Raw genomic sequence first — 12085 nt, 5'->3', positions numbered from 1 at the left:
AAAAAAATCCACATGCAGCAATGACAGGTTTGCAGATCCTTGGCATTCCAGCTGTAAGTTTGTCCAGATACTCAGGTGACATTTCACCCGACGCTTCCTGTAGCACTTGCCATAGATGTGGCTGTCTTGTTGGGCATTTCTCACGCACCTTACAGTCTAGCTGATCCCACAAAAGCTCAATGGGATTAAGATCCATAACACTTTTCCAATTATCTGTTGTCCAATGTCTGTTTCTTTGCCCACTCTAACCTTTTCTTTTTGTTTTTCTGTTTCAAAAGGCCTGCACCCCTGAGTCTTCTCTTTACTGTTGTACATGAAACTGGTGTTGAGCAGGTAGAATTCAATGAAGCTGTCAGCTGAGGACATGTGAGGTGTCTATTTCTCAAACTAGAGACTCTGATGGACTTATCCTCTTGTTTAGTTGTGCATCTGGTCTTCCACATCTCTTTCTGTCCTTGTTAGAGGCAGTTGTCCTTTGTCTTTGAAGACTGTAGTGTACACCTTTGTATGAAATCTTCAGTTTTTGGCAATTTCAAGCATTGTATAGCCTTCATTCCTCAAAACAATGATTGACTGACGAGTTTCTAGAGAAAGCTGTTTCTTTTTTGCCATTTTTTACCTAATATTAACCTTAAGACATGCCAGTCTATTGCATACTGTGGCAGCTCAAAAACAAAGACAATGTTAAGTTTCATTTAATGAACCAAATTGCTTTCAACTGCATTTGATATAATGGCAAGTGATTTTCTAGTAACAAATTAGCAATTTAGCATGATTACTCAAGGATAAGGTGTTGGAGTGATGGCTGCTGGAAATTGGGCCTATCTAGATTTGATAAAAAATGTGCTGTTTTTATACATCAGTAATGTCCTGACTATACTTTGTGATCAGTTGAATGCCACTTTGGTGAATTACAGTACCAATTTCTTTCTGAAACAGCAAAATCTGTACAATATTCCAAACTTTCGGCTGCCAGTGTTTTTTATATATTTATATTTATATATATATATATATATATTATACACACACACAGAGTATATATGTATTTATACTGTGTAAATACAGTATTATTATTATTTTGTTGACAATATAAAATTAACCAACATTGAAAATAAATTGGGTGATTTGGCTTTGACCAGTAAATAATATATAAATAAAAACAAATAAAAGAACCTATATACATATAAAAATATTGTGTGCTGCACTGACTCTGGTGGTGGCATCTTGCTGGGCTCCACGTCACTCAGAAACTGACTCGTCAGGGCCTGCTCAGCCGTGCAGCGTCTTGACGGGTCTAACGTCAACATGTGGTCCAGCAGGTCAAGAGCAGAAGTGGGCAAACTGCAGCAAAGTCATTTTCATTATAAAGAATAAAAGATACCGTATTTTCAAGAAATAAAGTCGCACCTGAATATAAGTCACACCTGGTCAAAATTGTGTTACTGAAAAAGATAAAATAAATAAAAAAATAAATAGACAAATCACATCTCTGTATAAGTCACACTGCCAGATTCCTCCATCTCTATGACTTTTTTTTGGTTTGTTTTTTTCTTGATTTTTTCCCCTTTTTCTCCCCAATTTGGAATGCCCAATTCCCAATGCGCTCTAAGTCCTCGTGGTGGCATAGTGACTCGCCTCAATCCGGGTGGTGGAGGACGACTCTCAGTTGCCTCCACGTCTGAAACAGTCAATCTGCGCATCTTATAACGTGGCTTAAGCGCGTTACCGCGGAGACATAGCGCATGGAGGCTTCATGCTACTCTCTGCAGCATGCACGCACAACTCGCCATGCGCCCCACCGAGAGCGAGAACCACATTATAGTGACCATGTGGAGGTTACCCCAGGTGACTCTACCCTCCCTAGCAACCGGGCCAATTTGGTTGCTTAAGAGACCTGGCTAGAGTCACTCAGCACACCCTGGATTCAAACTCGCGACTCCAAGGGTGGTTCGGTCTCAATGACTGATGTTTTCATCTGTTTTTGTGTTTTGGTGTGCAGTGTTTGGCCAGCCGACAACAATTACATACAAATTATGAAAATAAATAAGTCGCTTCGGACTACAAGTCGCAGGATCTTTCAGATGATGAAACCCCCCCCACCACCCCCCCAGCAACTTGTATTCTGAAAATTGCACTAATCACAAAACTTTTTGATATGTAATGAATTAATAATTTGAGATCTGTTAAATGTTTTTAATTCACTGACAATGTAAAATCAAAGTATTCTGAAACTTACAAGGCGAATTCCTCTCTTAAGCGTCGTCTGTACTGTTTCTTGGGTCGCATAGTATTAAAGTATGGCAGCTTAATCACATCTGGCCAAGCAGCAGGACATGGACTACCACACAAACGACTGATTAGCTCAAGCTGTAGTAGTTCTTGGTTGGCTTGGAAAATTGGCTTCTTAGTGAAGAGCTCTCCCAAAATGCACCTTTACAAAACAACAAAAACAACATTATAACATGAACAGCAGGTGTAGTGTATGTGGAGTGAGATGAGATGAAGAAACAGACCGACAAAATCTCTTACCCACAACTCCAGACATCAATAGCAGGCGAGTATCTCTCCTCCCCCAGTAGCAGCTCAGGTGGGCGGTACCACAGTGTGATCACCTTATTAGTGTATGGCCGGCTGGGAAAGACCGGTCATAAAAATAATACAATTATTGATTAGTCATTGACAATTTCAAATGAATTGTAAGCCTAATCTCTGTTTATTCTAGTTTGAATTACTGCTTACTATCAAGTCACAGAAATTCGGCCTGCAGCAAGACCTATAACTGAAATCCTTAACAGTAACACTTACCTTTCCTCTGAGTTATAGAGACGAGCCAAACCAAAATCTGCTAGCTTGATCTGACCGCTGGATGAAAAAAATAAATGTGAGAGAGGTGATTAAAAAAAACTGCAGGCCTCAAAAGAATAAAATAAAATAAAATAAACTGGTTTCAGAAAAAAAAAGTGTGGTGGAACAAATTAAGGCTGGGTATTGATACAGATTTCCTGATTCGATTTGATTTACAATCTCTCGCATTTGGGTTCATTTCTGATTTCCAATGGATATCAATTCATATGGGTTTCAGTTCCAATGTCCATTTTGCTTACATGTGAAATAAATTCTCCCAGATAATGCTGTTAATTATAAAAGGGATCTTCTAACCTTCTAGGCAACCCTTTTAAGTATAATTCGAACATATTCCTTTTACATTTATTTTTCATCAATTTGAAAAATGTTCACATTTTGTGTATTCCATCAATAAATGTCTTGAAATTGTATTTATTATATTTTATAAATATATATTTTTTTACATGTTGACTGTTCACCTGCATAATTTATACTATTTACAAGTATTTACATTGATATGTAGAACACAAGCTAAATCAGTACCATCTCTTTAAGACTACCGTTTTCAGCCAGAGTGACAGAGTAAAATATTAATCTTGAGATTTAAAAATCAATATTGAGATCGGTCAAAGATTGCGATGCATTGGAAAAATCGTTATTTTTACCCAGTCCTTGAAGAAATGTCTGAAATCACTTACATCATCTTTAAAATACCAGTATATCATATGAATGATTTATTGCTGATATGTTTGTGCAAGGAAAATAAATTATTTCCAACTTCAATTGAAGTCGTTACATAGCATGAGATGTTAGTAAGACAAAGGAGTATTATCATCATTAATACATAATTGACCCCATAACTGACCAAAAACAATACAACTATATGGCATTAAGAATTCCTCATCATCTGGAGTTTAAGAGGAGCCAATGGCGCCAATGGTCTCAACGATCAACTTAAGCTTTCGATGCTTTTCTGAACCGCAGCCCATGCTGATTTTTGACCAAATTGAGATTATCGGCATCGGCCTAGCAGGCTGCGTTTATCACCTGATCAATGGATCTGGTAGCTCCTCCAAATGTCAGCTTCAAAACTACCAACAACCATGGCACAAGATAATGTAAAGTTTTCTGCTTTCATTTTTTTATTATAATTTTCAGTAAATATAGTGCATAAATATTTCAGCAATTAGTATTATGTTTATGTCTGCTATCAACACACCTTGCTCTTTATATACTGGCATAAAGACCATTAAAAAAAAACAAAAAAAAAACATCACTCAACCAACTACTGTTTAAGAGCACAGGTTTGTACCTGTTGTTTAGCAGGATATTAGAGCACTTGATGTCTCTGTGTAGGAAGTTCTTCTTGTGACAATAATCTAATCCTTCCATGAGCTGCCTCATGAAGCTCTGCACATGCTCATGGGAGAAAGATACCAGTCCAGATTCCAGCAGCCCCATCAGGTCATGATCCATGTACTCAAATACCAGGTAAAATGCACCTAAACCCACAAATACACAAACAGGCATGCTCAATAGTTTCCATGCATTCAATTTTCATTGTTATAAACAGTGTAATAAATCAGCTAAATGTATACTGCCAATAGTCAGGTTAATGGCTTTGAAACATCGAGTGTTGTGTGTTACACAGACAAAAATGTCATTGACGTTTTAGGGAAGCCTGGTGAGACACTGATGTTTCAAATGATTGCCTATGCCTGATAAAAACAGTGCAAGCTCAAAAATGTATTAAGTTTAAAAGGATACCTCACTCAAAAATGGAAATTCTCATCATTTACTCACCCTAATGCCATTCCAGATATGCATGACTTACTTTCTTCCGCAGAACACAAACGAAGGTTTTTAGAAGAATATTTCAGCTCTGTTACTCCATACAATGCAAGTAAATGGTGATCAGACATTTGTAGCTCCAAAAATCATATAAAGGAAACATGAAAGTAATCCATAAGACTTCAGTGGTTAAATCCATATCTTCAGAAGCGATAGTAGGTTATAATAGGTGTGGGTGATAAACAGATCATAATTTAAGTTCTAACTCTAAATCTCCAATTTCACTTTTACATCTGAAAGTCACATGTGGTGCCTGTTTAGTTTCATTTTCACATCTGAAAGTTAAAGTTAGTGGAGATTTAGAGTAAAAAAAGGACTTAAACATTCTGTTTCTCACCCACACCTATTATATCACTTCTGAACATAAGGATTTAAACACTGGAGCCTTATGGATTACTTTCATGTTTCCTTTATGTGATTTTTGGAGCAACAAAGGTCTGATCACCATTCACTTGTATTGTATGGATCTACAGAGCTGATATATTCTTCCAAAAATCTTTGTGTTTAGAGCAGATGAAAGTCATACACATCTGGGATGGCATGAGGGTGAGTAAATGATGAGAGAATTTCATTTTTGGGTGAACTACCCCTTTAACTTGATTTATCATTTAACTACAAAATGTCACAAATTAAAAGAAATGGAAAGACGGAAGACTACAACCTTTTCAGCCATGAATACATGCACAATATGGTACTGCCATGAGCGCCTTTTTGCGTTTATCAAACAGGTTAGGGCTGGGCGATACATCTAATATCCACGATATAATCGTGAAAATTTTGCTGATTATATAAAATTCAACAATATCATGAATATTGTGATGATTTTAATGAGCCTTTTATTTGCCCATTAAGTTTCATAGAGTGCATCAGTAAACTAATTTCACGATCCTTCAGGGCTGTATAATTAATCAAAACAACATCAAAATGGCAATATGATCATACACCGATCAGCCACAACATTAAAACCACCTGACTAACTGTGTAGGTCCCCCTCATGCTGCCAAACAGCACCAACCCGCATCTCAGAATAACATTCTGAGATGATATTCTTCTCATCACAATTATACAGAGCGGTTATCCGAGTTACTGTAGACTCTGTCAGTTCAAACCAGTCTGGTCATTCTCTGTTGACCTCTCTCATCAACAAGGCATTTCCATCCACAGAACTGCCGCTCATCTGGCAACAACAATCATGCCACACTTCAAATCACCGAGATCAAATTTTTTCCCCATTCTGATGGCTGATGTGAACAATAACTGAAGCTCCTGACCCATATCTGCATGATTTTATGGACTGCACTGCTGCCACACGATTGGCTGATTAGATAATTGCATGGATGATTGTTGGTGCCACACGGGCTGGTTTGAGAATTTCTGTAACTGCTGATCTTCTGGGATTTTCACACACAACAGTCTCTAGGATTTACTCAGAATGGCGCCAAAAACTAAAAAAGATCCAGTGAGGGGCAGTTCTATGGATGGAAACGCCTTGTTGATGGTTCCGATTAAAAAACAAAAAACAAAAAAAAAAACACTTTTATTCTATTTCAGAGCAAACTTACTTAGAGATATATATAGAATAGTACATTTGCAGAAAAATATCGAGATATAATTTCTTAAGCCATATCGCCCAGCCCTATACCAAATAATAGAAACATTGACACAAATGTTCATTAAAATGCTTTTTTACTTTGTTTTTATTTTTTTAAGGAAAATCCTTAAATGCCATCCTTCTGCTACACTAGGTAGTTCCTGTCAGTAAACAGGGCATTGCTATGTTCAACAAGAACCACCAGCTATGGGATCTGCACAGTGATGCAAATAGAGCTGTTCAGCCATGACGCCAATTTGTAGGTGAACCCGGAGGTCTAATTTGTCATGGGTTTCCTCAGGATTTTCCCATGAGGTTTTTCAACTTCTGAGTAAAATAAGGTCCGTGTTAAACCTTACTTAACGATACGTGGACATTTTGTTCTACAATATATATTACACAATTTCATACCTCAAAACGTGAATTTTGAAGCCATATTGAATTGCACACTTTTTTTTTTTAATCACATGGCAGCTTCAAAATTAACGTTTGAGGTATGAAAGTGTGTAATATATGTTGTAGAACAAAACGTCCACGTTTCGTCAAGTAATGTTTAACACAGACCTTATTTTACTCAAATCCAAAACCCCATCGGAAAATCCAGGAGGAAACCCATAGCGAATTCTCTTCCGGGTTTGTGGACTAAACTGAACAGCCTTATAGAAGCTTGGTGAAGAAATCGTGAATATAGCGTGACTATTGACCAATCAGCATCCAGGACCGGAACTATCCATTTTATAATGTGAAACACTTCACTGTGTGTTTTCACTATGAATACTGAAAACAAATAAATAAAATGAAATAATGTATTTGCATGTGCATTCAAACAGACCTTTGTCCTTTTTGAAGTCAAGGGCATCTTGTTTATCGGTGACAATTTCTTTCATGTTGACAACGCTGCGATGGTTGAGCTGCCTCAGGATCTTGATCTCTCTGATGGCAGTGATGGGGAAACCCTCCTTTTCATTGTCCAGACGCACCTTCTTCAACGCCACCAGCTCACCTTTAGAAACCAAAACTCTTTACATCAGTCAACACTGCATAACAGAAACTGTCAACTGATTTAGATGTTCATAGAGTAGTCCCATAGTGCTTCCCATATGTTTGACAGTATGTGTACAGTAAATAATCATGTTTTATAAGTTATGGAAACGGAATACTTCTAATTAAAAAAAACAACTAATAAGAGTTAGTTATGTTACCAATATGCATTGTAAAGTCTTTAAAACAACACCCATTTTGGTTTATTCAGGCAAGTAGTTTTGAATTAATTTGACTATTTCTTTTTCAGCACGGAATATCAAAAGTATGCCAAAATATTTATGTATGATTAAGCGACTCAAGAGCAATCGTACAATCATTTCCTCATTTATTTTCTGCCTGCAATTTATTCCAGGCAACATGTATAATAAATAATATGTAACAAACATTTCAACATGTTCACATACTTTGAACTCATTTTGATGCTACAATAATTGAATACTTTTGAATCCCGAAATTAAATTTCTTGCATTGCTTTTGTTCATTTATGAACAGAACGATGCCGTAGGTTTGACGCAGAAGTATAAATCAGCCTTTAGCGTTCACCCCCTTTAAACAAGACAAAGGTAGCACACCTGTATCTTTGTCCTTGGCTTTGTACACCTGGCCGTAGGTTCCTTCTCCAATAATGCCGATGATGTCAAACTTATCCACACAACGCTTCCCCCAATCACTTTGAGTCTGTTTCTTCTCTCCGTATCTCGGACAGCAAATCCTGCACACATTTGACATGGACTCTTGTGAACAAAGCACTTGTTGCATTTTCATTTTACTTTCTCTCACCTAACCCTCCTGCCCCACACAACCCAAATTTAACATTTCATTACGACAGTACAATTATGAAGGAATAGAGTGACAAATCAATGTAACGCTCTTAGCACCATTATAAAATGTGACTAATGTTACCATATGAAGACTTACATTTGAACACATACAGTAGTGGATACTGTATATAGCAAAGTGTTAATTTGCTGTTAAATTGTTTGGGCGAAAACTTTCTGCATTCTAATTTTGATGACTTGACCACACATTAACATCTTAATCCCATAAAAATACATATTGCAATTTCTACCATATCACATAAACCAAAATAGTCTTGAGAATCGACTTGAATGCTGAGTACAGTAATACTCACTTTGGTCTCTTCTTGTAGGTTGATTGCATAAGGGGCGGGGGCTCTTGGAAAGGCGACTGAGGAGGGGAGGGGTCTCCCCCAGGAAGCAATGGAGGGAGGGGCAACTCACTGAGTAGGCGTGTCCTAACTTCTTTTTCCTTGTTTTTCTCCTTCTCCCTTTCCTTTCGTGATGACCTCTGGGAAAGTCCGCTCTTCTTTGGACTGAGAAAACAGACAAATGGGAAAATCAAAAGAAACAGAGTAGTTAGTACTCAGGCCAATACAAAAGTGTCACATTTTTGTAAAGCTACCTGCTGTAATTAATTCATGTCACATTGGAGTAGAAATTACGCATTTTTAAAGGTTTTGCACTACAAGTTTTAGAGTTCAGTTTAAGACTTGACCAATGCCACAACATGAAACCCAGCTGCAAAGATGTTTGACAATTTTTTCTAATCCAAGGTTATGCATTATAAGTTAATCGATATTAGTTCATTAGAGGTGCTTGTTAAGGCAAGCACCACTTATCGCTAATACTTGAAGTTAGGGATTTGAACAAATCCAAGCACAAGAATATCAAAGAGATATGCAAAATAGTGGAAAATGTTGCATGGGCAAGCAAACACCACTCACATTTTCTTCAGAAAACATAAAAACCTAGTTTGTTACTACCAGCATTCAATAACAAGCCATTTAGTTAGTACACTTTATATGCAACCTTTTTTTTTTTTGGGAGGAATACACCAGCTTGCTCTCAGCTTGCACTCTTTACAGCCCAAAAATGTCTGTAACTATAAATATATACTGTATAAAACACAAGGCATATATAAAATGTATCAAACACTGTAACAATGAATAAAAATAAACTACTTCACAGGTTGAGTTTTTTCACAGGAGTTTCAAGTTTCCATGTTGGGCCTTTGGCTAATTTCTTGATGTGTGATTTCCCTCTAAAGAACAATTTATACTTCCGCGTCGAACCTACGGCATAGCCTCAACGTGGTGGCCTACGCGGTTGTTGGCGTTTAAAGTTCTGATTTGTTGTGTCTGCATCATTTGCGTGTAACCAGCCAAAATGCTACTGTATATGCAGAGAAAATGCCTTCATTTCTGAATTATATATTTCATAAATCAACAAAAGCAATGAGATCAACAGACTGGAAAGGCTGAGAAAAATACAACAAATGTTGATTCACTCACATCCCAAACTTCATGAAACAAACAGAATATAAAAATCAGATGCTCCCAATTCAAGTAAGTCCAAATACATTGTGATATGATGCATATCTGAAAATAATCTTGGAAAAAAATGCAACACTACCTTAGATATCTATTCTTTATCATCCTGGAAGATGGTCTTTCATTAAAAAACAGACCAACCACCGTTGTTGTGGTCTATGTTGATGCTACACATTGTTATATATTTAGAGAGCCGCACATCAAGCAACGCTGTAATGCCATGGGTTCAACGCAGAAGCATAAATTGGCCTTTAAAACACCTGCAATGACTGTGTGCTACTTGATCATGTGACCAAGAGCCAGAGTGCACAAATGCAGAAAGACTGCCAGTGCATTACTTGTACCTGATGCATGCATAATGCACCATTTAATGGTAAAATCAATCTATGTCCTCACAGTACAGAGATCAGGGTAACAATGTAATGTGGACTGCACCACTGCATTTCTGTCATTCTCTTAAAGGAATAGTTCACCCAAAAATGACAATTCTCTCATTATTTACTCATAGGGGTGTAACGATTCACTTTTCTCGATGCATCGATTAGTAATCCTGCCGATTCATATGCATTGATCTTGAAATATAATTTATGAATCGAGAATCGTTAGTGTTGGTCAATAATAGTTTTAAATTGTTAAAAATCGAATGATTCACGATTCAGCAAATCAGTAAACAATATTTTAGAATATATAAATATTAAATTAGTTACATGTGTGATTTAAATGGACATGCGCGGCTTCATTCTCTAGTCTAGCGCATCCCGGAGCACGTGCCCTCACAGCTCTCCCTCTCCCCACAGATGTGCGCTGCACTCTTCCATCACCCTTCATGGGGTCACGCCAGCTCTCCATTCCATACGCAACTCGCTGAAACTTTTTGTGCAGCTTTCAGTCTTTCAAGCACATTATGTCTGATATCTCCTCCAGATGGCCACTATCTCTTGAGCAAATGACAGCTCGCAATAGCGCTCGTCACGAGTCAAACCATTCGATACAGCTGCCAACTCGCTGCGTAGCCACTACAGGGTCTGAAATTAAGGAGATCTTGATACAAAAATGGCATTAAAAATCATACAAATGCTCCCGAAATGTAAAATGTGGCAGCAAAAAATGCCCTCGTAATAAATTCTTCTGTTTTTTATTTGTAACCTCTGACATAGTTGATGTTGATGTAATTTTTTGGGTAATACATATACATAATTAAATACAATTTACATTTTGACAAACGGATAAGACACAGTTTGTTTTAAATTGCTAGAAAAAATTAATTCCTCAAAGGTAAAAAATGCCCCGGAAAATCAAATACAGGGGGCAAATATTGACCATACATGTAAAAGTTAATTTCTGACACTGAAATACAGTGATTTAATTGAGAGGAAACTTATAAGCACATTCTTTTCTATAAGATAAAATAGTGCCATTTAACTGGTAACATTGTTAAGTTGGTGTGCAGAAAACATTTAAATTAGTTAAATTAGAGTAGTTTACTGATTCAGGGTCCCCACGCTCATAGAAACCTTGAAAATATCAGAGCCTGGAAAAGTAATGCAAACGAACAAATACTTCATTTAGAGTGAGTTGTGGTGGTGTAGTGGACTAAAGCACAGAACTAGTAAGCAGAAGGTTGTTTGTTCAATCCCAACAGCCACCACCATTGTGTCCTTGAGCAAGGCACTTAACTCCAGGTTGCTCCAGGGGGATTGTCCCTGTAATCAGGGCACTGTAAGTCGCTTTGGATAAAAGCGTCTGCCAAATGCATAAATGTAAATTTAAATATAAATACTTTTTATAGTGAAATATGGAATACATTTCTATGTTCACTTCTGAAATATTTTATTTGCACATTGTACTCTTGTTCTATTATTGTATTCAAAGTAGCCTGTATGTACATGTATTTAATGTGTTTTCTTTCAAGTTACTTTTGGTGGAATAAACAATCTTAATCTTAAGTAGTTTGCCTTTCTTTTTCTTGCCTTAGACACATTAGGGGAAGTATTGAAAGACTACTAGGAGGCCCCCCAACACTGCAGTTCAGGTCTTTGAGTTCCTCTAACGAGCTGATGAGTTAAATCAAGGGTGTTTGATTAGGAAGATATCCAAAATGTGTAGTGTTGGGGGGCCTCCATGAACAGGGTTGGTAACCACTGCATTAATCAAATCAAATTTAATTGTGAATCGAATCATTTTGAATTTGCAAAAATCTTTCTCGAATTGAAAACCTGTGAATTGTGAATCGAATCGATTTCAACCCAAAGATTTATTTACCCACATTTACTCACCCTTATGCCATCCCAGATGTGTATGTCTTTCATCTGCTGCATTCAAATGAAGATTTTTTAGAAGAATTTCTCAGCTCTTTTGGTCCATACAATGCAAGTGAACAGGTGCCAACATTTTTAAGCTCCAAA

The 12085-nt window shown here is 37.1% G+C and overlaps 1 protein-coding gene across 3 annotated transcripts in view; it reads right to left on the bottom strand.

The window, feature by feature from the left end:
- Window positions 1–12085, bottom strand: part of LOC127420934 (cyclin-dependent kinase 12-like) — a 39233-nt gene that overhangs the window by 17464 nt on the left and 9684 nt on the right. For all 3 annotated transcript variants that reach the window (XR_007893901.1, XM_051663577.1, XM_051663578.1), the window contains exons 3-10: window positions 8463–8663; window positions 7903–8042; window positions 7119–7289; window positions 4157–4346; window positions 2806–2862; window positions 2530–2631; window positions 2237–2431; window positions 1210–1341 (exon numbers count right to left, since the gene is read on the bottom strand). Coding sequence is in view for 2 of the 3 variants with exons in the window: in XM_051663577.1 (XP_051519537.1) it covers window positions 1210–1341; window positions 2237–2431; window positions 2530–2631; window positions 2806–2862; window positions 4157–4346; window positions 7119–7289; window positions 7903–8042; window positions 8463–8663 (1188 nt within the window). In the remaining variant the exon portion in view is untranslated. The remainder of the gene's footprint in view (window positions 1–1209; window positions 1342–2236; window positions 2432–2529; window positions 2632–2805; window positions 2863–4156; window positions 4347–7118; window positions 7290–7902; window positions 8043–8462; window positions 8664–12085) is intronic.

The sequence above is a fragment of the Myxocyprinus asiaticus genome, chromosome 30, assembly GCF_019703515.2.
Source record: "Myxocyprinus asiaticus isolate MX2 ecotype Aquarium Trade chromosome 30, UBuf_Myxa_2, whole genome shotgun sequence".
Lineage (NCBI taxonomy): Eukaryota > Metazoa > Chordata > Actinopteri > Cypriniformes > Catostomidae > Myxocyprinus > Myxocyprinus asiaticus.
The sequence above is the reverse complement of the archived record's forward strand: the minus strand, read 5'-3'. Positions and strand labels throughout refer to the sequence as shown.